Source organism: Cyclopterus lumpus, chromosome 5, assembly GCF_009769545.1.
Source record: "Cyclopterus lumpus isolate fCycLum1 chromosome 5, fCycLum1.pri, whole genome shotgun sequence".
Lineage (NCBI taxonomy): Eukaryota > Metazoa > Chordata > Actinopteri > Perciformes > Cyclopteridae > Cyclopterus > Cyclopterus lumpus.
In genome coordinates, this window is record NC_046970.1 from 24,969,168 (window position 1) to 24,996,284 (window position 27,117).

Genomic DNA, 27,117 nt, shown 5'->3' on the forward strand with positions numbered 1-27,117 from the left:
AAGCCGGAGAGCCCGGAGAGAATGAATGTCCGTGTAAAATCAATTAATTGTTCAAATATTTCAGTCTGAATCGAAGTGAATCGGCGTGGGAAAAAAATATATAAACGTGGACGCAGCATGAAACCATTATGAGAAAGACACGCAGTCTAAATTAGAGAGGCAGATATAAGGAGGCCTCTGGGAGAATGGAATTAAATAAATATATAATCAGCCGGACGACATAAGACTTTGTAGCATGCCGACACGCCGTTCACGTGTGAGGCCGCTGATAAAATTCAATTGGATTGCATGTACTGATGGCACGTTGCCCCGATGCTCACCCCTTTTGCCCCGCAGTCACACCTTTTTATCCCGTTCCAGAGACTTAGTGGGGCGAAGCAACCGTCGCCGCTCACACGCAATCTGAAATGACTTTTCTTTTTGTTGGGGGAGGACAAGATGTTGAAAACCTTTTTGGACGGGTCCACAGATCGCCTCTGAAAATTATAGGAATAATCTGTGTTCAACTAGCGCTTGTTTGAGATGCTCCAAATGATCTTTTGTGATTATGTGGTTGATCTGGCTCTAAACAACTGACAGAGATTATAGAAATTAGTCATCTTTTATTTATTTATTGAACTCATTCCTTCAGCGGTATGTTTGAAGATTTAGTTGGATCACAATTACAATTTTTGATTGACGTTTTTATGTATTTGGATTTTTTTTTTGTTATACTTTAATTTGTACTACAAGTGTTTAGTATTTCGGGGGATCTAATATAATATTCAATATTTTCAGTAGTGTAAAATCTCCTGAAACTATAGTATTTATAGAGTTATGTTATATTTAGCTTAACCCTTCATATCTACACAGGGTCCTCTTCATGCACTGCCATTTTTTCTACGGTAGCCCAGAATGGACAAACCAAAACACTGGTGTTTGTATTTTACCTAAAGGCCACCGTCGTTGAATATCAGTGAAAATATACATTATAACCTACAGCTCATCACAAGATACAAAGTATAGAGTGCAATACATGTTTGTTACGTCACTCTATTGCCGAAGGGGGGTAACTCAATGGGGATTTAGTTTTTGCTATGGAAACGGCAGCAAACATCGACTCTGCGTCTGGTAACTCCCAGAAACTTTGGTTTGATCCCTGGTTCCTCCGGTCCCGCATGGCAAAGTCTCCTTGGGCAAGTCACCAAACCCCCAAAGCTCCAAAGGCTCCTTGTGTATGAATGTGGGTTAGTTCAGGGTCTAGAACGGTCCCGACGGGCACCTCGCAAGAAAGCCCCTGCACACATGATGCAGAAATAAAAAAAGCTAACGTTAAGGCTATGAATGAACTGCACCTCGGTCACATGAGCGTAAACACAACAAATAGTGGTATTAACTGACGTATTATATATATATATCGTAGAACCAAAACGATAACATCTCTCAAGCTTTCGTTCCTCGCATACCTTTTTTCCAACATCTATCCGAAACCACAATCAATCGACTTTGAGATGAGGGAACTGCTTCTAAAATGCTTCTAGATTTAAGGACTCATCACTCTATAACAGCTATAACTGTACTATATATAGTACATAAAAAGACATGAACGTACATGATATATAGTACATATATATAACTGCTATACTGTATATCTCTTAATGTCGTTGAGTTGCCCGCTCGGTTTGCCATCCGAGAACCACGTGGCCAAAATGAAGCGACTGGAGGCCGAAGTAGGTTCAACGACCTTGAACAAGTGAACCTGATGGTCACTTATCCAGGTGTTGCACTTGCTTTGCAGGACACGTTTCAATCCAGCTCAAAGATGCCTCCCAGGACTTTGGATTGTTCTGGTTCTGGTCCATCTGGTTCTCCATTTCCAGGCTTCTCACCGCGCAGTCGAACATCATTCTAAAAACAGATCTTAATGCTTATGCAAGTAAATACACAACAAATGTCCTTCAAATGGAGGTGGATTATATACCAGACACGGACACAGACAAGGAAAAAAAGAAAAACCCAGTAAGTAAGTCGGTATTGAGAAAAAAAAATCAACAACTCTACAAAACAATGAAAATGTAAAATGACGCTTTAGATACCATCCATCCATCCATCCATTAACACCTCTTATCCGGGGTCGGGTCGCGGTGGCAGCAGGTTCAGCAGGCCGACCCAGGCCTCCCTCTCACCCGCAGCACTTTCCAGCTCATTCTGGGGGATCCCGAGGCGTTCCAAGGCCAGCCGGGAGATATAATCCCTCCAGCGTGTCCTCGGTCTTCCCCGGGGCCTCCTACCAGTTGGACGTGCCCGGAAAACCTCTAATGGGAGGCGTCCAGGAGGCATCCTGACTAGATGAACCACCTCAGCTGACTCCTTTGGACACGAAGGAGCAGCGACTCGACTCCGAGCTCCCCCCTGATGTCCGAGCTCCTTACCCTATCTCTAAGGCTGAGCCCGGCCACCCTACGGAGGAAGCTCATTTCGGCCGCTTGTATCCGAGCTTTAGATACCAGGAAGTTATATTGTTGAAATAAATCTGTAGAAAAGCGAATGACTTGCAGATCTTTTCAGTATAAACTTCAGATTGAATCATTACTTTAAAGCTTGGATGTTTGAAGTAGAAACACAGGTAAACAAGTTGTTTTTAAGAAAACCAGCAGACTTTTAATTATGTGTGTTGGATGAATTGGGAATGCTTTCGCCATTCATGGGAATATTTGGGATAAAACAGCACTTAATGTGACCTCATACCTAAAGGACAGCGCTTTGTGGGATCAAACAACGGGCTCTCGGCAGCTTTCGGTGTGAAAGCCGAGCGGCTCGAGCCCAAAGATGCCGTTGGGAAACCCGACGCCGGCCTGCTGTGAGTCACCGCGTAATCCCGTCCAGGAAGCTTTCCCTTTGTCCGTGTGTGCCGACGTCGAGAGGATCTGCTTTCAGCGGCGGAGATCACAGGCAGAGGATGATCAGAGCAGCGCCAGACAAAAGGGCCTGCGAGGGGTTAAAAGTACACAGAGCATTCCTCATCGGTCGGGTTTTCTTTCCACGAACACAGAGAACATTTGAACAAGACAAGAGTCCAAAGAAAACAGCGACGGACGAGATGTGCCGCGTAAGACATTTGACCTGAATGTGGCGGGTTCGTGACGGGGGACACACACACACACACACACACACACACACACGCATTGAACTTGGTCTTTGAATTATTAATTCTCAGACGGCACTCAATTTAACACTTCAATGAGCCCCGCCTCTCTCCGCGGCGCCATCAAGCTGTCAGAGCCCCGTTACCGTGGAGCCCAAACTGTCACTAACCGCGCTTTCCGCATAAATATTATATTATATAAAGACAGAAGTGTGAATATGTTTTATAGGATGTGACAATGATAATAAGGAACAACACTGTTCCTGTAAAGCCGGGTTGGTTCTTCCTTCACTGAGACAATCAAAGCAGACAGTCAGTATACCTTCAATAGCTAGCGTAGCATAGAAGTGCTAACGCTAGTTAGTCGTAGTTCTGTAAAAATACTTTTTGTGAAAGGTTGTCGTCAAATTCCCACAATTAAAAAAACTACTCATAAAACTATTCTGTAAAGATAAGAGATGCGATTCATTTATGAACAATAACGGGCGACAACATGGTCAAAACTAAAGGTCACAACTTGTGATGCAGAGTGTTAAGTTCTCACATGTTTAGGGATCATTTTGTTTCATTTAACTTAATTTGATTGCATTTTCTTGTTCAGCATGGATCTTAATTTATTACAATTTGGATAAACGTTACTTCTTTTTTACACCAAGTCAAGTCAAACACGGCTGAAACACATTTTCAGGTTGATCAGGTTTAGTTTTCTCTTCTTTTTATGATTTTAACACAACAAGGTAAGGGTTTGTGTGCAGTTTCCCTGAAGTCTGGTCACAGTGCGGTACCATAATGCCTCTTTAGAGATCACCAGACTGTATCTTGCAAACCCACGTTACAGCTGCCAAGAGTTACTGGGATTATAATGGATGCATTTTTATTTTAAGAAATATTTCAAGGATGTAACTTCAGCTCTACGACAAAAATTGTTCTTACATTTTTTGCGCGTGTACGAAACTTGTTACACTGGTAGAAGTGCCAGTGTTTTTATGACCTTTGAACAGAGCCAGGCTAACGGTTTCCCCCTGCTTCCAGTCTTTATGCTAAGCTAGGCTAATCACGTCATGACGTAAACTGTGCACTCAACACGCAAATATATAATGCCTTTATATAACTGTTTTTATGCTCACGATGTGTGAACATGACTAGGCTGGAGAATTGGATTAAAATATTACATAAATGAGATGATGTAATACTTTGTCTTTGTGCAGAGAGGCTGACTGATCGGTGGCGACGTAACACTTTGCTGTCGGGGCTGAAACGCCATTATGTTGGCCGACATTATCAGACAGTGTCGTAATGCCTTGCTCACCGGCACTCGGGCTGCAGAATTACCTTTTACTGAGACATCCAGGATTTTCTGTATTTGCTTCTACCTTTAAAAATCTCTCAGCAGGCATATATATCTATATTCTTATATTTGTATGTGAAGCTTCTTATTAGATGATATAGAACAGGGTTTTCCCACCTCAGACAAATATTATATAATATTATTTATAATGGTAATAATAATTATTCTTACTATAAACTTTATTTTACAAAACTTTTCAAAGAAAAATCTATAAAGTGTTTTACAATAACTTAAATACAAACAACATGGCAACACATCCATTCTTACAATAAAACCTGAGACATAATATTTGCAGGCGAGTTCTTCTCTACGTTCGTGTCGTTCATGTCGTTCATGTCGTTCATGTCGTTCATGTCGTTCATTCTTTCATGTCGTTCGTGTCGTTCATTCGTTGATGTCGTTGATGTCGTTGATGTCGTTCATTCGTTCACGTCGTTCATGTCGTTCATGTCGTTCATTCTTTCATGTCGTTTATGTCGTTCATGTCGTTCATGTCGTTCATGTCGTTCATGTCGTTCATTCGTTCATGTCGTTCATGTCGTTCATGTCGTTCATGTCGTTCATTCGTTCATGTCGTTCATTCTTTCATGTCGTTTATGTCGTTCATGTCGTTCATGTCGTTCATGTCGTTCATTCGTTCATGTCGTTCATGTCGTTCATGTCGTTCATGTCGTTCATGTCGTTCACGTCGTTCATTCGTTCATTCGTTCATGTCGTTCATGTCTTTCATTCGTTCATGTCGTTCACGTCGTTCATTCGTTCATTCGTTCATGTCGTTCATGTCGTTCATTCGTTCATGTCGTTCATGTCGTTCATGTCGTTCATGTCGTTCATGTCGTTCACGTCGTTCATTCGTTCATTCGTTCATGTCGTTCATGTCGTTCATTCGTTCATGTCGTTCATGTCGTTCATTCGTTCATGTCGTTCATGTCGTTCATGTCGTTCATGTCGTTCATGTCGTTCACGTCGTTCATTCGTTCATTCGTTCATGTCGTTCATGTCGTTCATTCGTTCATGTCGTTCATGTCGTTCATGTCGTTCATGTCGTTCATGTCGTTCATGTCGTTCACGTCGTTCATTCGTTCATTCGTTCATGTCGTTCATGTCGTTCATTCGTTCATGTCGTTCATGTCGTTCATGTCGTTCATGTCGTTCACGTCGTTCATTCGTTCATGTCGTTCATGTCGTTCATGTCGTTCATGTCGTTCATTCGTTCATGTCGTTCATTCGTTCATGTCGTTCATGTCGTTCATGTCGTTCATGTCGTTCATTCGTTCATGTCGTTCATTCGTTCATGTCGTTCATTCGTTCATGTCGTTCATTCGTTCATGTCGTTCATGTCTTTCATTCGTTCATGTCGTTCATTCGTTCATGTCGTTCATGTCTTTCATTCGTTCATGTCGTGCATTCGTTCATGTCGTTCATGTCGTTCATTCGTTCATGTCGTTCATTCGTTCATTCGTTCATGTCGTTCATGTCTTTCATTCGTTCATGTCGTTCATTCGTTCATGTCGTTCATTCGTTCATGTCGTTCATTCGTTCATGTCGTTCATTCGTTCATGTCGTTCATGTCGTTCATTCGTTCATGTCGTTCATGTCTTTCATTCGTTCATTCGTTCATGTCGTTCATTCGTTCATGTCGTTCATGTCGTTCATGTCGTTCATGTCGTTCATGTCGTTCATGTCGTTCATGTCGTTCACGTCGTTCATTCGTTCATTCGTTCATTCGTTCATTCGTTCATGTCGTTCATGTCGTTCATTCGTTCATGTCGTTCATGTCGTTCATGTCGTTCATGTCGTTCATGTCGTTCATGTCGTTCACGTCGTTCATTCGTTCATTCGTTCATGTCGTTCATGTCGTTCATTCGTTCATGTCGTTCATGTCGTTCATGTCGTTCATGTCGTTCATGTCGTTCATGTCGTTCACGTCGTTCATTCGTTCATTCGTTCATGTCGTTCATGTCGTTCATTCGTTCATGTCGTTCATGTCGTTCATGTCGTTCATGTCGTTCATGTCGTTCACGTCGTTCATTCGTTCATGTCGTTCATGTCGTTCATGTCGTTCATGTCGTTCATTCGTTCATGTCGTTCATTCGTTCATGTCGTTCATGTCGTTCATGTCGTTCATGTCGTTCATTCGTTCATGTCGTTCATTCGTTCATGTCGTTCATGTCTTTCATTCGTTCATGTCGTTCATGTCTTTCATTCGTTCATGTCGTTCATGTCGTTCATGTCGTTCATGACGTTCATTCGTTCATTCATTCATGTCGTTCATGTCGTTCATTCGTTCATTCGTTCATGTCATTCATGTCGTTCATTCGTTCATGTCGTTCATTCGTTCATGTCGTTCATGTCTTTCATTCGTTCATGTCGTTCATTCGTTCATGTCGTTCATGTCTTTCATTCGTTCATGTCGTTCATTCGTTCATGTCGTTCATGTCTTTCATTCGTTCATGTCGTGCATTCGTTCATGTCGTTCATGTCGTTCATTCGTTCATGTCGTTCATTCGTTCATTCGTTCATGTCGTTCATGTCTTTCATTCGTTCATGTCGTTCATTCGTTCATGTCGTTCATTCGTTCATGTCGTTCATTCGTTCATGTCGTTCATTCGTTCATGTCGTTCATGTCGTTCATTCGTTCATGTCGTTCATGTCTTTCATTCGTTCATTCGTTCATGTCGTTCATTCGTTCATGTCGTTCATTCGTTCATGTCGTTCATTCGTTCATGTCGTTCATTCGTTCATTCGTTCATGTCGTTCATGTCGTTCATTCGTTCATGTCGTTCATTCGTTCATGTCGTTCATGTCGTTCATTCGTTCATGTCGTTCATTCGTTCATGTCGTTCATGTCGTTCATGTCGTTCATGTCGTTCATGTCGTTCATGTCGTTCATTCGTTCATGTCGTTCATTCGTTCATGTCGTTCATGTCGTTCATTCGTTCATGTCGTTCATTCGTTCATGTCGTTCATGTCGTTCATTCGTTCATTCGTTCATGTCGTTCATTCGTTCATGTCGTTCATTCGTTCATGTCGTTCATGTCGTTCATTCGTTCATGTCGTTCATTCGTTCATGTCGTTCATGTCGTTCATGTCGTTCATGTCGTTCATGACGTTCATTCGTTCATGTCATTCATGTCGTTCATGTCGTTCATGACGTTCATGACGTTCATTCGTTCATGTCGTTCATGTCGTTCATGTCGTTCATGACGTTCATTCGTTCATTCGTTCATGTCGTTCATTCGTTCATGTCGTTCATGTCGTTCATGACGTTCATTCGTTCATGTCGTTCATGTCGTTCATGTCGTTCATGACGTTCATGACGTTCATTCGTTCATTCGTTCATGTCGTTCATGTCGTTCATGACGTTCATTCGTTCATGTCGTTCATGTCGTTCATGACGTTCATTCGTTCATTCGTTCATGTCGTTCATGACGTTTATTCGTTCATTCGTTCATTCGTTCATGACGTTCATGACGTTCATTCGTTCATGTCGTTCATGTCGTTCATGTCGTTCATGACGTTCATTCGTTCATGTCATTCATGTCGTTCATGTCGTTCATTCGTTCATGTCGTTCATGTCGTTCATGTCGTTCATGTCGTTCATTCGTTCATGTCGTTCATTCGTTCATGTCGTTCATGTCGTTCATGTCGTTCATGTCGTTCACGTCGTTCATTCGTTCATGTCGTTCATTCGTTCATGTCGTTCATTCGTTCATGTCGTTCATGTCGTTCATGTCGTTCATGTCGTTCATGTCGTTCATTCGTTCATGTCGTTCATGTCGTTCATGTCGTTCATGTCGTTCACGTCGTTCATTCGTTCATGTCGTTCATGTCGTTCATGTCGTTCATGTCGTTCATTCGTTCATGTCGTTCATTCGTTCATGTCGTTCATGTCGTTCATGTCGTTCATGTCGTTCATGTCGTTCATGTCGTTCATTCGTTCATGTCGTTCATTCGTTCATGTCTTTCATTCGTTCATGTCGTTCATATCTTTCATTCGTTCATGTCGTTCATGTCTTTCATTCGTTCATGTCGTTCATGTCGTTCATGTCGTTCATGACGTTCATTCGTTCATTCATTCATGTCGTTCATGTCGTTCATTCGTTCATGTCGTTCATTCGTTCATTCGTTCATGTCATTCATGTCGTTCATTCGTTCATGTCGTTCATTCGTTCATGTCGTTCATGTCTTTCATTCGTTCATGTCGTTCATTCGTTCATGTCGTTCATGTCTTTCATTCGTTCATGTCGTTCATTCGTTCATGTCGTTCATGTCTTTCATTCGTTCATGTCGTGCATTCGTTCATGTCGTTCATGTCGTTCATTCGTTCATGTCGTTCATTCGTTCATTCGTTCATGTCGTTCATGTCTTTCATTCGTTCATGTCGTTCATTCGTTCATGTCGTTCATTCGTTCATGTCGTTCATTCGTTCATGTCGTTCATTCGTTCATGTCGTTCATGTCGTTCATTCGTTCATGTCGTTCATGTCTTTCATTCGTTCATTCGTTCATGTCGTTCATTCGTTCATGTCGTTCATGTCGTTCATGTCGTTCATGTCGTTCATGTCGTTCATGTCGTTCATGTCGTTCATGTCGTTCACGTCGTTCATTCGTTCATTCGTTCATTCGTTCATGTCGTTCATGTCGTTCATTCGTTCATGTCGTTCATGTCGTTCATGTCGTTCATGTCGTTCATGTCGTTCATGTCGTTCACGTCGTTCATTCGTTCATTCGTTCATGTCGTTCATGTCTTTCATTCGTTCATGTCGTTCATTCGTTCATGTCGTTCATGTCTTTCATTCGTTCATGTCGTGCATTCGTTCATGTCGTTCATGTCGTTCATTTGTTCATGTCGTTCATTCGTTCATTCGTTCATGTCGTTCATGTCTTTCATTCGTTCATGTCGTTCATTCGTTCATGTCGTTCATTCGTTCATGTCGTTCATTCGTTCATGTCGTTCATGTCGTTCATTCGTTCATGTCGTTCATGTCTTTCATTCGTTCATTCGTTCATGTCGTTCATTCGTTCATGTCGTTCATGTCGTTCATTCGTTCATGTCGTTCATTCGTTCATGTCGTTCATTCGTTCATGTCGTTCATGTCGTTCATTCGTTCATGTCGTTCATGTCTTTCATTCGTTCATTCGTTCATGTCGTTCATTCGTTCATGTCGTTCATTCGTTCATGTCGTTCATTCGTTCATTCGTTCATGTCGTTCATGTCGTTCATTCGTTCATGTCGTTCATTCGTTCATGTCGTTCATGTCGTTCATTCGTTCATGTCGTTCATTCGTTCATGTCGTTCATGTCGTTCATGTCGTTCATGTCGTTCATGTCGTTCATGTCGTTCATTCGTTCATGTCGTTCATTCGTTCATGTCGTTCATGTCGTTCATTCGTTCATGTCGTTCATTCGTTCATGTCGTTCATTCGTTCATGTCGTTCATTCGTTCATGTCGTTCATGTCGTTCATGTCGTTCATGACGTTCATGACGTTCATTCGTTCATGTCGTTCATGTCGTTCATGTCGTTCATGACGTTCATTCGTTCATGTCGTTCATTCGTTCATGTCGTTCATGTCGTTCATGACGTTCATTCGTTCATGTCGTTCATGTCGTTCATGTCGTTCATGACGTTCATGACGTTCATTCGTTCATTCGTTCATGTCGTTCATGTCGTTCATGACGTTCATTCGTTCATGTCGTTCATGTCGTTCATGACGTTCATTCGTTCATTCGTTCATGTCGTTCATTCGTTCATGACGTTCATTCGTTCATTCGTTCATTCGTTCATGACGTTCATGACGTTCATTCGTTCATTCGTTCATGTCGTTCATGTCGTTCATGACGTTCATTCGTTCATGTCATTCATGTCGTTCATGTCGTTCATTCGTTCATGTCGTTCATGTCGTTCATGTCGTTCATGTCGTTCATTCGTTCATGTCGTTCATTCGTTCATGTCGTTCATGTCTTTCATTCGTTCATGTCGTTCATGTCTTTCATTCGTTCATGTCGTTCATGTCGTTCATGTCGTTCATGACGTTCATTCGTTCATTCATTCATGTCGTTCATGTCGTTCATTCGTTCATGTCGTTCATTCGTTCATTCGTTCATGTCATTCATGTCGTTCATTCGTTCATGTCGTTCATTCGTTCATGTCGTTCATGTCTTTCATTCGTTCATGTCGTTCATTCGTTCATGTCGTTCATGTCTTTCATTCGTTCATGTCGTTCATTCGTTCATGTCGTTCATGTCTTTCATTCGTTCATTTCGTTCATTCGTTCATTCGTTCATGTCGTTCATGTCTTTCATTCGTTCATGTCGTTCATTCGTTCATGTCATTCATTCGTTCATGTCGTTCATTCGTTCATGTCGTTCATTCGTTCATGTCGTTCATGTCGTTCATTCGTTCATGTCGTTCATGTCTTTCATTCGTTCATGTCGTTCATTCGTTCATGTCGTTCATGTCGTTCATTCGTTCATGTCGTTCATTCGTTCATTCGTTCATGTCGTTCATTCGTTCATGTCGTTCATGTCGTTCATTCGTTCATGTCGTTCATTCGTTCATTCGTTCATGTCGTTCATGTCGTTCATTCGTTCATGTCGTTCATTCGTTCATGTCGTTCATGTCGTTCATTCGTTCATGTCGTTCATGTCTTTCATTCGTTCATTCGTTCATGTCGTTCATTCGTTCATGTCGTTCATTCGTTCATGTCGTTCATTCGTTCATGTCGTTCATTCGTTCATTCGTTCATGTCGTTCATGTCGTTCATTCGTTCATGTCGTTCATTCGTTCATGTCGTTCATGTCGTTCATTCGTTCATGTCGTTCATTCGTTCATGTCGTTCATGTCGTTCATGTCGTTCATGTCGTTCATTCGTTCATGTCGTTCATTCGTTCATGTCGTTCATGTCGTTCATTCGTTCATGTCGTTCATTCGTTCATGTCGTTCATGTCGTTCATTCGTTCATTCGTTCATGTCGTTCATTCGTTCATGTCGTTCATTCGTTCATGTCGTTCATGTCGTTCATTCGTTCATGTCGTTCATTCGTTCATGTCGTTCATGTCGTTCATGTCGTTCATGTCGTTCATTCGTTCATGTCGTTCATGTCGTTCATTCGTTCATTCGTTCATGTCGTTCATTCGTTCATGTCGTTCATTCGTTCATGTCGTTCATGTCGTTCATTCGTTCATGTCGTTCATTCGTTCATGTCGTTCATGTCGTTCATGTCGTTCATGACGTTCATTCGTTCATGTCGTTCATGTCGTTCATGTCGTTCATGACGTTCATTCGTTCATGTCGTTCATTCGTTCATGTCGTTCATGTCGTTCATGACGTTCATTCGTTCATGTCGTTCATGTCGTTCATGTCGTTCATGACGTTCATGACGTTCATTCGTTCATGTCGTTCATGTCGTTCATGTCGTTCATGACGTTCATTCGTTCATGTCATTCATGTCGTTCATGTCATTCATGTCGTTCATGTCGTTCATTCGTTCATGTCGTTCATGTCGTTCATTCGTTCATGTCGTTCATGTCGTTCATGACGTTCATTCGTTCATTCGTTCATGTCGTTCATTCGTTCATGTCGTTCATGTCGTTCATTCGTTCATGTCGTTCATGTCGTTCATGACGTTCATTCGTTCATGTCGTTCATGTCGTTCATGTCGTTCATTCGTTCATGTCGTTCATGTCGTTCATGACGTTCATTCGTTCATGTCGTTCATGTCGTTCATGACGTTCATTCGTTCATTCGTTCATGTCATTCATGTCGTTCATTCGTTCATGACGTTCATTCGTTCATTCGTTCATTCGTTCATGTCGTTCATGACGTTCATTCATTCATGTCGTTCATGTCGTTCATGTCGTTCATGTCGTTCATGACGTTCATTCGTTCATGTCGTTCATGTCGTTCATGTCATTCATGACGTTCATTCGTTCATGTCATTCATGTCGTTCATTTCGTACACGCGCAAAAAATGTAAGAACAATTTTTGTCGTAGAGCTGAAGTTACATCCTTGAAATATTTCTTAAAATAAAAATGCATCCATTATAATCCCAGTAACTCTTGGCAGCTGTAACGTGGGTTTGCAAGATACAGTCTGGTGATCTCTAAAGAGGCATTATGGTACCGCACTGTGACCAGACTTCAGGGAAACTGCACCTTGTTGTGTTAAAATCATAAAAAGAAGAGAAAACTAAACCTGATCAACCGAAAATGTGTTTCAGCCGTGTTTGACTTGACTTGGTGTAAAATAGAAGTAACGTTTATCCAAATTGTAATAAATTAAGATCCATGCTGAACAAGAAAATGCAATCAAATTAAGTTAAATGAAACAAAATGATCCCTAAACATGTGAGAACTTAACACTCTGCATCACAAGTTGTGACCTTTAGTTTTGACCATGTTGTCGCCCGTTATTGTTCATAAATGAATCGCATCTCTTATCTTTACAGAATAGTTTTATGAGTAGTTTGTGCGTGTCATCTGTATACAACTTAGAAATAACTGTAACCTTTTTGGCAGAGTGCCTTTGTGTGTGTGTGTGTGTGTGTGTGTGTGTGTGTGTGTGTGTGTCATGTAACAAGGAATGTACAATGTCTTTACAACGTGAAAAGACCAAATGCTAAAGTCTTTACTGTGTGTAATTTGTGTGATTGAAAGAGCGACTCTTTCAATGTTGAATGTTCTGTAGCTTCATTCCAAACCTCTGAATCATCACCCACATCTCAGATTTGTTTAAACAGGTTTATAACCAATATGTATGATGAGTGAAATCTGATTATCACACTAGACTATATGTTAGGAGTTGAAAATTCTGCTCGTAGGGATTCGAGTGTGGTTAGCTTAGCTTAGCATAAAGACTGAGGGAATCAGCTAGCCTGGCTTGGTATGTTGTATTTGAATAATTGTCAATGCAAACAGAGATGTCAAAGCAAATATGTGTTATGGTTTTAAGGGGAGTTAATCTCTAGTTTGTTCTTTTCAACAAATGGAATTTACCATTTAAACTGTTGCATTATTTGTCCATCATATGTGAAAGTCAACATAGGCTACAACTTGTAAACTCAGAGTATTTATTTGAGGGCAACTGTCTGGTGATAAACCCATGATTAACTTTATAGGGTGATAATGAGGAGCACCTGAATGCACCAGGTTTAGTCTCCTTTAGGGGGGAGATCACTAGAATATATATTCACTCAACCCTCAAGACTTGAAAGCTAAATTAAAGACATTGTAAACCATACATTGTGTTACAAATATGAGCTATGAGTGTAGTGGGTTTAAAATGTGTTTAACGCTCCACAGGGTTGTACGTGACGCACAGAGGAGGGCTGTCAACGTTCCCCTCCCTCTTAGCTCCAACTGACAGGCTTAAGAACAAACTGTGCTGTCAGGTAAAGTCAGCCATTACGTCAGCTGTCACAAAAGCAGGTATACATAGTGGCAGTTGATGAGGTTCAGTGGTGCAAAAATATGATATGTCGTATGTCTTATCTCTGCTGTAAATTTCCCTCTTTCATTCAACCGCCTTCTAAGATCTCTGCTCCGTCAATAAAATGTCAGAGTCTAAAGTACTATTTTGACTCCTTTCATTTCCCTCTGATTGTGTGAAGTTAGTCATTAAGAGGTTTTTCTTTTTGGGGTCCGGTATTCTTCCATTCAAGGAGTCACTTTCTCCTCGACGTTCTTTCGCATAATCCTACATTTGGAATAATGCTCGCTGTGAATTCGTCGATATTATATATTCGCAGAACTCCAGCCTGAGTTATCGAGCTGTCCTCCCTTTTCCAAAGAGACCTGCGGCCATTCAACAAACGGTCATCCTCCAATAGACAGTAAAACCTATGTGTGTTCAGTAAAGGAAAGAACATGTGCACTAGCAAACATTTGCCTTTGTGTATTATTTGGAGAATAATACACATGAGTTGTTTGAAGAGTTATTAAATCTTATTTACAGTCAGTGTAAGTGAAGTTTACTCTACAAAACACATGCTAATGGAGCGTAGTTAACAAGATGAAACCCGACTTCTTATACGCCGCGATAAAAGAAAACAAACTGGCGGACGTTGTCTAATTATGGCGCAGCTCAAATTCCATAATAACTCCAATTTATTTTGCCGAGTTCCTTTCGAGTGACAGATTAATTATCGGTGCTTGGATTTCCTTTTGTGCACATTAATTATTTGTCGTTCTGCACGTATGTTTCGGCCCAATCCGGCTCTTTTGTACCGCATTGTTAGGACCTTTTGTTCGCTCCAAATCCAGACGGAAAGTCAACCGCGTTGCTAAGAGAAATATGATTAAGCGTCTCTGTTGCCAAGGCTGGATGGCCTAAAGGTAAATACTACTGTAAAAACACACGGCGGACAACTTTGTGAGGAGTTTCCCTCTCCATGTGCAGATACAAACAGCTCATTGTAAGGGCACACACACACTTTATGTGATTTCATATTCAATTTCTGCAAGTAGATCCTTCTAAATGCTCCACACGGTTCCATTAAAACTTTGATATCACACATTTGTACCGTTTAAGTAAAAGCCCAACATTTACCATCTTATTTCCCCCTGTTTCCATTATGTGTGCTAAGCTTACAGTAGCAGCAGTGCTAAGCTTACAGTAGCAGCAGTGCTAAGCTTACAGTAGCAGCAGTGCTAAGCTTACAGTAGCAGCTAGCTAGCCTAGCTTTGTTGAACGGTAACAGAATCTAAAGCTCACTAATTATCACTTTATATCCAGTAGCATTTCTTGGCTGGGACCAGTTTAACTTCCGACTTCCTTGCTGCTCAAAAGCCAAGACGTAATTTTCCAGATCACATGCTACAGTAAGCTAAGCTAACCAGCTACTTGTGGCATATTTACCATACAGATAAGAGACTGGAATCAATCTTTACATCTAAAAGTGCCGCATTAACGTTGCATTGGTGGTGACATGTTCTTTCAGGCCCGGGCATGAAATCTGAAGTTGGGATTGATTAACAGATTTATGTCGTTATCAGATGCCAAAACACCGCGCGTTTTTTTGGAACACTCACAGACAAGATTACGCAACTCTGAAAGGTTAGCAGGGCTATTTCCTCCTCCCACTTCAAAGAGATCATCTAGAAACGCAGCGTTTATGACACAAAGTGATACACGAGGAATGTGTTCTTGCATCTTGCAGAGCCATGAAACACTTTTTTTTTGCGAGGCCAGACGGTCCTCACAAAGACGTAAATACAAACACACACACACACACAGAAAGCATGCCAGCACATATGGACATACGTACTCTAGACACACACACTAGCGTGTTTGACTCTGGGACCATGTTCAATGAGTGGACCTCAAACGGAGTGGAGGTCAAACACACACACACACACACACACACACACACACACACACACACACACACACACACACACACACTACTTCTCTAATCCCTCGGTCTGCTGAACTTGCTCACCCGAGAACTGCATCAGATTTGCATCAAACTTGAATAGAGCACAACAGAATTCGCTCGTCTTTATTTTTTTCCTCTGTGGATTAAATTTGTATTCATGTTCCCCCAAAACCTTCATCTTCTTCTTCTTCTTCTTCTTCTTCTTTATCTTCATCTTCTTCTTCATCTTCATCTTCTTCTTCTTCTTCTTCTTCTTCTTTATCTTCATCTTCTTCTTCATCTTCATCTTCTTCTTCTTCTTCTTCTTCTTCTTCTTCTTTATCTTCATATTCTTCTTCTTCATCTTCATTTTCTTCTTCTTTATCTTCATCTTCTTCTTCTTTATCTTCATCTTCTTCTTCATCTTCATCTTCTTCTTCTTCTTCTTCTTCTTCTTTATCTTCATATTCTTCTTCTTCATCTTCATTTTCTTCTTCTTTATCTTCATCTTCTTCTTCTTCTTCATCTTCTTTATCTTCTTCTTCTTCTTCATCTTCTTTATCTTCTTCTTCTTCTTCTTCTTCTTCTTCTTCTTCTTTATCTTCATATTCTTCTTCTTCATCTTCATCTTCTTCTTCTTTATCTTCATCTTCTTCTTCTTCTTCTTCATCTTCTTTATCTTCTTCTTCTTCATCTTCTTTATCTTCTTCTTCTTCTTCTTCTTCATCTTCTTTATCTTCTTCTTCTTCATCTTCTTTATCTTCTTCTTCTTCTTCTTCTTCTTCTTCATCTTCTTCTTCTTCTTCTTCTTCTTCTTCTTCTTCTTCTTCTTCTTCTTCTTCTTCTTCCTTTCAGTGGAAACATTTATTAACGAGCTGTGAACTTAAGAAGTGAAAGGGAACTCTCGCTTCCCCTCAAAACTTGTTCTGCAGGTTTTTTTCCTCCCACTCGTTGGTTATCCTCAGTTTAAGCTGCTTTTTAGCTTTAATGTATTTAAACTGCACAATTAGACCTCTTGTTGTGATTCAGGAGGAATTATGAGGGGGTCAGTCTGGAGCAGCAGACACAACGTCACATTGTTTTGCTAAATAAGACCTTTGCCTTTCTGAAGACATGCTATTTTAGATATTTAGTGCCTAAATAGGTGTTTTAACACTCGTCTGAGAGACGCATTAATCTGAAAAAAACTTATTTTCTTAATCCAGATCCTTTAATTTTCAGCATTCTTTGCATTTCACACTAGATTTCCTTCTCTGACACGTCATCGTTGATCATTAATATTGTGTTTCATCACAGAAATGGTTCCAGTGTAAATCGAGTTCTGAAACTTTGAAGCGGCGAACGAAAAAGCAAATTGGAAATGTACCAACAGATAGTAAAATCAGCTGGTACCTGTCGATTTATGAGCCTCGTTACGTAATACACTGGAGTGTGTGTGTAAATATTGTGTTTGCATAACATGGATGTTTGTCAGGCGCTTTAGCGTCTTATCCTTATCTAACACGAGCAGCGTCTCATGACACAACACAAGTGGGATGAAGTCTTCCATAGTGAGCAGGCTTTTAGAAACTAACTGATAACAACAATAAAAGATAAAAGCATCTAAAACGTTTACCAAGTGAGTTATTTTTGATTTGCAAAGATAGCGGAATAATAGCAAAGTCAATTTTTTTTCAAGTTTCCACGATCGAGGGGTGCCGTCAGTGTTAGAAATATATCTTACAAACAGTTATTGTTATTATTTTAATGTTGCTTGTTTTTAACTCCCGTTGCATAACAGGAGACATGTTTAACTCCTGGTGCATCAAAGGAGACATTTTACATTTGTTTTTAACTCCTGTTGCATTAACAAAGACATTTTTAGACATTTTTATAACTCCTTTTGCATTAAATGAGATCTTCTTAACTCCTGGGGCATTAAAGGAGACACGTGTCACTACTGTACCTGATCACATGACCAACAATGTGATCTCCAGCGGGGGAGGGAGAACACGCATCTTCAAGTTCAAAGGTCACCGGGTCATTCGGTTCTCAGTCTCCTTGAAGACCTGTTTGGGGGTTAACTTTAGGATCCGGTGAGGTTGTTTTATGGTTAAGGAGCATCGTGTTCAAACCTGTTTTAAAAGCTCTTTACGACACTTCCAGCACAGTGCAGAGGACAGCCTGGCTTCAGATGCAGGAGTATACATTCCCTCAGAGGTCTGACCTCCTGACCTCCTGACCTTCTGACCTCCTGACCTTCTGACCTCCTGACCTTCTGACCTCCTGACCTTCTGACCTTCTGACCTCCTGACCTTCTGACCTCCTGACCTCCTGACCTTCTGACCTCCTGACCTTCTGACCTCCTGACCTTCTGACCTTCTGACCTCCTGACCTTCTGACCTTCTGACTGATGGTCAGAGGACAGTGACCTTTGTTTTTTATCTGCGTGCATGAATCAGCAGGTGTTTATTCATGTATTACTGAGTATACTGAGTCTGTCTGTCTGCCTGTCTGCCTGTCTGTCTGCCTGTCTGCCTGTCTGTCTGTCTGCCTGCCTGCCTGTATGTCTGTCTGTCTGTCTGTCTGTCTGCCTGTCTGTCTGTCTGTCTGCCTGCCTGCCTGTATGTCTGTCTGTCTGTCTGTCTTCCTGTCTGTCTGTCTGCCTGTATGTATGTATGCCTGCCTGCCTGCCTGCCTGCCTGTCTGTTTGTCTGTCTGTCTTCCTGCCTGCTTGTCTGTCTGTCTGCCTGTCTGTCTGTCTGTTCCTGTCTGTTCCTGTCTGTCTTCCTTTCAGCCTCTGGGGTAGAACTGGTTTCCCCCACATGACATGATGTGTTTGGTGACTTGTTGCATGGCAGCCTGTGTGTGTGTGTGTGGGTGTGTGTGTGTGTGTGTGTGTGTGTCTGTGTGTGTGTGTGTGTGTGTGTGTGTGTGTGTGTGTGTGTGTGTGTGTGTGTGTGTGGTTGCATTCGTCATCATGCTAAGTAAAGACCCAACACCTGCTGCAGTGGATTTACACACCGAGAGAGAGACGGGTCGGTTCTCTTCCTCCCTGTCTCTCTCTCTTTCTGTCTTTCCTTCCTCCCTGTCTCTCTCTCTGTATCTCTCTTTCTTTCTTTCCTTTCTCTCTGTCTCTCTCTTTCTTTCTTTCCTTTCTTTCTGTCTCTCTCTCTCTTTCCTTCCTTCCTCCCTGTCTCTCTCTCTGTCTCTCTCTTTCTTTCTTTCCTTTCTTTCTGTCTCTCTCTCTCTTTCCTTCCTTCCTCCCTGTCTCTCTTTCTGTCTCTCTCTTTCTTTCTTTCCTTTCTCTCTGTCTCTCTCTCTTTCCTTCCTTCCTCCCTGTCTCTCTCTCTGTCTCTCTCTCTTTCTTTCTTTCCTTCCTTTCTGTCTCTCTCTCTCTTTCCTTCCTTCCTCCCTGTCTCTCTCTCTGTCTCTCTCTCTTTCTTTCTTTCCTTCCTTTCTGTCTCTCTCTCTCTTTCCTTCCTTCCTCCCTGTCTCTCTCTCTTTCTCTCCATCTCTTCTTGTCTTTCCTCCCTCCTTCCCTGCTGCAGTAGATTTATTTACACACTCAGATCAACACCAAAGAGAGTCGGGTCAGCTGTTCCCAAGCCGGGGTCCGGCTCCTCTAGGGGGTCCGGCTCCTCTAGGGGGTCTGGGTCCTCTTAGAGGACCTTAGGGGTCACGGGGGGGTTTGCTGGTATTTGTCTGCTCTGAGGTTGTCAAATTAAATATGCATATAATGTGCGTATAACTAATAATAACCGTATGATTTATACAAAAGTCTGAATATAAAACTATTCAAGAACATTTTAAAATAGATGTCCTTCCAGGTTCTGATTGTTTGGTTGAAGACCATATTAGTAACACCAGAGTTAGAGTACAAACATTTAACTCCAGAGCTTCTCAATAAAGAAAGTCGGTTTAATTCAAACTTCATAAATATGTGGACCCCAACAACCCGAATGGATCCAGAGGAGCATCAGTGAGGACCACCACGAGGTCTGGATTCTGTTTTATTTACATTATACACTATATTATATGATACTATACTAATACAAAGTATCACCAGGGTTCAATAAAGTCTTTTATTATCTAAAATACTTACACGTCGTGGCATTACCTTATGTCCACATGTCAGTCCATAAAGTTTACCAAATAAAGACACTCGGCTTTTACTTTAGTGAGTTCCCCTCTCGTCGCACGTCGTGCTGCTGCCCCCTGCTGGCTGCTGGTGGTGTAACACACACACACACACACACACACACACACAGTACTCGCTGATGAAATATTAATAGTTAATGCCTCAACACAAATCTATTCATGATTTAGTTCATTTAATTACAGCCTCTAAAATGTGAAGATCGTTGTTCTGACAAAACAAACACTTGAAAAAAGGCAACAAAATATGAATTAATTAATTAATCGATGATGATGAAAATAATTGTTACTTTGCTCTCTTGTTCAACAATAAACAGTAAAATATGTAGAGTGTGAAACAATATCCGTCTTCTGAATGCTCGGCCCTTTAGGTGACGAGATCTCCGGATTTATCACTAATCACTAATTAAGGAAACAAGGAAACAAGGAAACAAGGAAACAAGGATACAAGGAAACAAGGAAACAAATTACTCGCTCTGAAATGAAGCTGAAACACGTCGTCTGGCTCCAGCGCCTCAACTCTGATGATTTGCCGGTTTTCTCTGGTTTTCTATTGTGAATTTAATTCATTAAAATGATGCGTCAATTTTGGAGAAATCCTGATTATCATGTTTCACAGTTTAGGATAAAATACGCACAACAAATGATACAAAGACTTTCAGTTCCTGTTTATGTGGAGATCACAGAATTAAATCAGAAAAGCAGCCGTAACTCAAGTTACAGGTAAACGTTGTGTTCTGAGGCTCCGGCATCCCAGTCTAACCAGTTCCTTTGGTCAGCAGGTAGACGGCGGTGATGGTGATGGCGGTGGCGGTGTAGGTGAACGCGGCGTTGTAAAGAGTGTTTGTCCTGATTCGTTCCCCCAGCGTCCTCTGGGTGTCCTCCAGACGCCTCACCGCCGCCTCCGACTCCCACCGGTCCTCTGGCTCTGGACTCACTGGTCTCACTGGTCTCATTGGACTCTCTGGACCCTCTGGACCCTCTGGACCCTCTGGTCTCACTGGTGCTGCCAGCTGCAGCTCCGCAGCCTGCTTTTCGGCCTGCGTCCTGGTCTCCAGCAGCCTCCTCACCGCCGACACCTCTCCCTCCACTCCAGCGAGTCCTTGCTCCAGCTGTCCCAGTTGTGGCCGGAGACCCTCCAGAATGGACTCCGTCTTTTGGCTGCCGGTCTGGAGGTCTTTGAGGGCCGACAGAGGCCACGTGGGCGGGTCCGACGGCGCGGGAGCCCTCGCGTCCCGAAGGACGGCGCCCCTCTGCGCGAAGGCGTCGCTCAGCGCGACCCGGAGGCTGTCGATGAGCGTCCGGAGGTCGTCCTGCTGGGAGCGGTGGTTTCCGGCCTGGACCTTCAGGGCTTCCTGCAGGCTCTCCGGACCCTTCTGGGCCTCCAGCAGGAGACTCTTCAGCTCCTACGGACGAGACACACGAGGGTGATCGATGCTCAGCGGCGTGCCGCTCTGCCACTCGACAATCGGCGCCGCCCCCTCACCTGCAGGCGGACCCGGTTGATGTACGTGGACCCCATGACCCCGATCAGGGCTCCGAGCACCGAGCCGATGACGGACCAGTTCTTGGTGCGCTCCGCCCTCGTCCTCTCCTTCTCGTGGCTCTCGCGGACGCCCGCCGAAAACAGGGCGAACTTCTCCCTCTCGGAGCCCTCGGCGTTCTCGTACGCCGTACGGAGGCGACGCTCCTCCTGCGGGCGGGGGGAGGGAAGGAAGGAAGGAAGGAGGGAGGGAGGGAGGGGAGGAAGGATGGAAGGAAAGAAGGAGGGAGGGAGGGGAGGAAGGATGGAGGGGAGGAAGGAGGGAAGGAAGGAAGGAAGGAAAGAAGGAGGGAGGGAGGGGAGGAAGGATTGAGGGGAGGAGGGGAGGAATGAAGGAGGGAGGGAGGGGAGGAAGGAGGGAAGGAAGGAAGGAAGGAAAGAAGGAGGGAGGGAGGGGAGGAAGGATTGAGGGGAGGAGGGAAGGAATGAAGGAGGGAGGGAGGGGAGGAAGGAGGGAAGGAAGGATGGAAGGGAGGAGGGAAGGAAGGAGGGAGGGGAGGATGGAGGGGAGGAAGGAAGGAGGGAAGGAAGGAAGGAAGGAGGGAGGGAAGGATGGAGGGGAGGAGGGAAGGAAGGAAGAAAGGAAGGGGGAAGGGAGGAGGGAAGGAAGAAAGGAAGGAGGGAGGGGAGGAGGGAAGGAAGGAAGGAAGGGAGGAGGGAAGGAAGGAGGGGAGGAGGGAAGGGAGGAGGGAAGGAAGGAGGGGGGAGGGAAGGAAGGAGGGAAGGAAGGATGGAAGGGAGGAGGGAAGGAAGGAGGGAGGGGAGGATGGAGGGGAGGAAGGAAGGAGGGAAGGAAGGAAGGAAGGAGGGAGGGGAGGAAGGAGGGAAGGAAGGATGGAGGGGAGGAGGGAAGGAAGGAAGAAAGGAAGGGGGAAGGGAGGAGGGAAGGAAGAAAGGAAGGAGGGAGGGGAGGAGGGAAGGAAGGAAGGAAGGGAGGAGGGAAGGAAGGAGGGGAGGAGGGAAGGGAGGAGGGAAGGAAGGAGGGGGGAGGGAAGGAAGGAAGGATGGAGGGGAGGAGGGAAGGAAGGAGGGGAGGAAGGAAGGAAGAAAGGAAGGAAGGTCATTGTGATATATGAATACCGAACCCGACTTGTTTGATTAGAACAGACTCAGGTTGGTTCTGGTGTGAAAGCTGTCAATCAAAACCCAGATGGAGACCGGGTCTTAGTCCGCTTTCAAGATGCCTCGAGTCGGCCAAACGAATCAAACTACAGGTGTGACCAGCGCCCCCTTCAGCCCACCTGCAGCAGTTTGTGCTCCAGCGTGGCCAGCTCCAGGTAGTGAGCCTCCTCCCTGGAGACCCGGTCCAGCCGGTCTCTGACCTCCTTCAGCCGGACCTGCAGGGCCTCCAGGCTGCCGTGAGCCTCGCGCACCATCCCTCTGGCCACCATGAACGCCGCCTCGGCCTGGAAGAAGATCGGGAGGTCATTTTCAGGTGACTATGACCACACACACACACACACACTGTTTCCTCGCTTCCTACTGACCTCAGTGACCTGGGTCTGGGCCCCGCGGACCTCGTTGAGCCCGACAAACTCCTCGTACCTCCCCCACCAGTGGTTGGCCGAGGCGGTGGCCGCCTGGGCTGACCTCTGACCCCACCGCCGCCCGAGCTCGCCTGCATACTGGAGGAGGGAGAGAGCCGAGTAGCATCAGACGATAATGTTTGCGTTCATTATAAAACCGTTGGTTTTGTTATGAAGAGCGGTTTCCTGTACCTGCAGTGCAGCCAGGGCGCGCTCCTTCACCACCTCGGCGCCGCCCTTCCCATCGGGAGGGGCGGGGTCAGTGGGCGGCGGGGGGCCGGCCGGGTGTTGAGCGCTGTAGGTTCGGACCAGAGAGATCCCGCCGGGCTGAGATCCGAGCAGGGAGAGGCGGGTCGGACGGCACGAGCCTCGGGCCCAGACGCACACCTGAGCTCCTCTGCACCTGCGAAGACACTGAGGATTAGGCCCCGCCTCCTCTGAGCCCACCAATCGGTGTGGGTTTTGACGTTTTTTTTTTTTTTTACGTTTATTGTTTCCAATAAAACATGTGAACACATCTCCGGTGTAAAGTGGTTCTTTGATCCGTCGATTAAATAAACTGATGAACTAATCCAGAGTGTTAAGCTTAGTTTAGACAGTTTACTGATTAAAGATCGATTTACACGTCTGGATTATACAAAGAAGGCCAATTTCTCTTTTTAATGCTTTAAGAGGTCTTAAAAATCTGCGTTTGAGAAAAATATTTTGCAGCCAAATCAAATAGTGGACCAGATATTCAACCTTTTAACACTTGACCTTTTTCTCTACAAAGGCAATAAAGTAGTCCATGAATCAGATCATTACAATCCCTCTTTTTGGTTGTTTTTTTTGCCGATTACACCTTCAGTCCACGGGCATAAACGCCTCCGGTCCTGCTCGGAAGGCTAGTAATGAGCTGGTGATGACGTCACACCACCGACATTTGAGATTCCGACTTTCCCCCGTTTCAAAGAGGGAACGCAGCTCAAAGTACCTCATTGGGAACGCTCCCACTTGGCTGCAGCCGCAGATTCAACACCGTCTGTGAGGAGAAACAGTTCAAACGTGTCAACGAGAGGGTCCATAGAGCTTTCGTGTGTGAATGCTGCAATCCGAACTGCTGATCCCGGATCAGCTTCTCTTATTTCGGGTACGATCTCAGTTTAAATTTGAGTTCTTCCACAATATTATGATGACATTAAGGCGATGACATTAAGGCGATGACATTAAGGCGTTGTCCACTGCGATGCAATGACGCCTCCCTGTCCATTACGATCAATTGCTAAATATATTTCTGCATTGTTCATTAAAATGATCTGAATATTATCATTATTATTAATATATATATATATATATATATATATACATATTATAAGTACTGTATTGAACATGTTACAGGAAGTAGGAGATATATATATATATATATATATATATATATATATATATATATATATATATATATATACATATACACATATTATAAGTACTGTATTGAACATGTTACAGGAAGTAGAATATATATATATATATATATATATATATATATATATATATATATACACACACACACACACACACATATATATACATATATATATATAAATATATACATACATATTATAAGTACTGTATTGAATATGTTACAGGAAGTAGGATATATATATATATATATATATATATATATATATATACATATACACATATTATAAGTACTGTATTGAACATGTTACAGGAAGTAGGATATATATATATACACACTTTTTTTTGTCACCACTTCCTCCTCCACCGTAGTTACCAAACACACTTCTAATACTGACCGACACAACAAATGATTAATCGGACTGGAGGACAACAACGTGTAAAGTTCACTTTAACTTACATATCAATGTTCCTTCAAGGTTATCCGACTATTCGTCCCTGCTTCATCACTCACGAGCTGTTAGCGTCGCGTCGCTCACATTTACCGGTAAACACATTTGTTAGTGATAAATAAAAAGCCTGCGACAGTTCAACTGACATCACAAGTTAGATACATGACATGTCAGGCCACGCGTGGCACATGGACGCGGTTTTCTTTAAGGCTAACCCGGGTCAAATGACAACATAGCACGCTACAGCTAACTTTTCGTTCAGGCACATGCGCAGGGCAGTCCACTTCCGGTTCGGAGTTCACCAGGAGGGGTCCTGACAGCGCGGATCACAACGACAGCCGGCTGTATTCGCAGTATAAAAAACACACAACAGAAACGTGTATTTCTATACTTAAAAGCCACTTTAGACAACTGTGAAACATGTCTGGCAGAGAAGGTGAGACGTTTATTGATTTGACCGTCATCATTAAATGTGTATCGGTCACGTGACGCAACGCACCGCGGCGTGTTTTACCGGGTTGGGTTAGCACGCGAGCTAACTGGCGGCTAAAGGGAGCGCGCGCCCGACCCGCTGTCCCCGTTCACCAAACTGCGCGCAGAAAATGCGCATTTTTATTTATTTTTGATGTTTTTTTGTGAAATTCACGCATAGAAAACACAGTTTATTGATCACTTTGGACTCATTGCGGTCGCCTGGTGCATTCGGCTTATAAAGTGCCTTCCGAACGGATAATTTAAACACAATATTAGCTATAATAAATACTATAACAAACACATGGAAATGTATTTATTATAGCTAATATTGTGTTTTAAATTATGGGGATGAATAAAGTGTGTATATTTAATTTAGCTCGCATGTATTATAATGTGAAACCGACGCAATGTGGTAGTTTATTTGGCTTGGGACTCATTTTAAGTCATGACGCATCGAACAAAGACTCATTAATGTCTTATTTACTAGTGAGCTTATTGAACACTTTATTATCTTATTGTCCAAAGGAGGCAAAAAGAAGCCGCTGAAGGCGCCCAAGAAACAATCCAAGGAAATGGATGAGGTAAGTTCTCTCAGACTGAATATTTTCATGATCAGATAAACCTATTTTTATTTTATTTTCATCACACATTATATATATATATATATATATATATATATATATATATATATATATATACCCCTTTTTTTTTTTTTTTTCAAACTGACAATTTGCATGTACCCGAGTCTAATTTGTGTATTGATCCCTGCAGGATGATGTCGCCTTTAAGCAGAAGCAGAAGGACGACGTGAAGGCCATGGAGGCGCTGAAGGCCAAAGCTTCAGGGAAAGGGCCTCTAGGTGAGCGTCTATCTTTATACATTGCTGTGGTGGAGTGATTATGAGGTACTTTACTCGAGTAGTTGTACTTTTAACATTTGTTTGACATCATTAGAGACTTTACACGTTGAGATTATTAATACAAAATAAGTTAATTATAGATTCAGCCACCCCAAAATTTCCTCCACCAGTTTTCCAGCTGCATCATTTCAAATATGAATGTATAAACAATTACAATACATATTTTTCTGAAATGGTCCATGCTGCAGAATGAGTACTTTTACTGTTGGTAGGCTATTAATTTATCAATGCTCGTACTTTTACTTCAGTAACACTTTGAATGCATCAATTTGACTTTTTGTCCGTTTCATTTAACTTCGCTTGTTTCAGTTATAAACACTTAAACGACTCTGAAATGTATAAACTATGAACCGAAGCTGCACAATTATTTCAGTCATATTTGTGTTTTTTTCTTGTGCACACAAATAAAAATAAAACCGTTGTGTTTGTTGTTTTTTTTTTCCAGGGAGCAGCGGCATCAAGAAATCGGGCAAGAAGTAAGCGCGTAACCCGCCACCGATGTGTTTCTGCTTCGCGTCCTGTGGCTCGAGATGCGTTTTCTGGCCGAGGAGAATCCGAAACCTCCAAACTCAAAGACCTGCCCTGGTGTCCACCAGAGAAAATGAATTTAATACATTTCGGGGATGTCGATGACGTCAATAATTAGAGGTTTCCCCGCTCTGATATATTTGTTGAAAGCCGTTGACTCAGTCGCTCCCACTGAACGAACATCTTCAAACCAGAAATGAAGGTCTGTTTGTGAAAGTTTAACCATCAGAAACCCCCAAATGCCCCCAAGTTCGGTTTTCCCCCAATTGTTGTGTTATAAGAGGAGGAGAGAAATGCTAATAAAGTTTT

At 42.9% G+C, this 27,117-nt stretch overlaps 2 protein-coding genes across 2 annotated transcripts in view; one reads left to right on the forward strand and one right to left on the reverse strand.

Moving 5' to 3' along the window:
* Positions 1 to 20,127: 20,127 nt before the first annotated feature.
* On the reverse strand, positions 20,128 to 25,163 carry ccdc51 (coiled-coil domain containing 51). The gene is made up of 7 exons (XM_034532128.1): positions 24,896 to 25,163; positions 24,011 to 24,058; positions 23,230 to 23,440; positions 22,999 to 23,136; positions 22,753 to 22,917; positions 21,455 to 21,661; positions 20,128 to 21,374 (listed from the first exon to the last, which is right to left on the reverse strand). Exons 2-7 carry the CDS (start codon positions 24,013 to 24,015, stop codon positions 20,727 to 20,729), a joined length of 1,374 nt encoding a protein of 457 aa, XP_034388019.1. The 5' UTR covers positions 24,016 to 24,058; positions 24,896 to 25,163; the 3' UTR covers positions 20,128 to 20,726.
* Positions 25,164 to 25,172: 9 nt separating this feature from the next.
* The window catches only part of tma7 (translation machinery associated 7 homolog), a 1,954-nt gene continuing 9 nt past the window's right edge, over positions 25,173 to 27,117 (forward strand). The window contains exons 1-4 of the mRNA XM_034532168.1: positions 25,173 to 25,323; positions 25,887 to 25,942; positions 26,133 to 26,220; positions 26,726 to 27,117. The exon at positions 26,726 to 27,117 is cut by the window's right edge and continues 9 nt beyond it. Of these exons, the coding sequence (XP_034388059.1) occupies positions 25,308 to 25,323; positions 25,887 to 25,942; positions 26,133 to 26,220; positions 26,726 to 26,760 (195 nt within the window). The 5' untranslated portion in view covers positions 25,173 to 25,307 and the 3' untranslated portion in view covers positions 26,761 to 27,117. The remainder of the gene's footprint in view (positions 25,324 to 25,886; positions 25,943 to 26,132; positions 26,221 to 26,725) is intronic.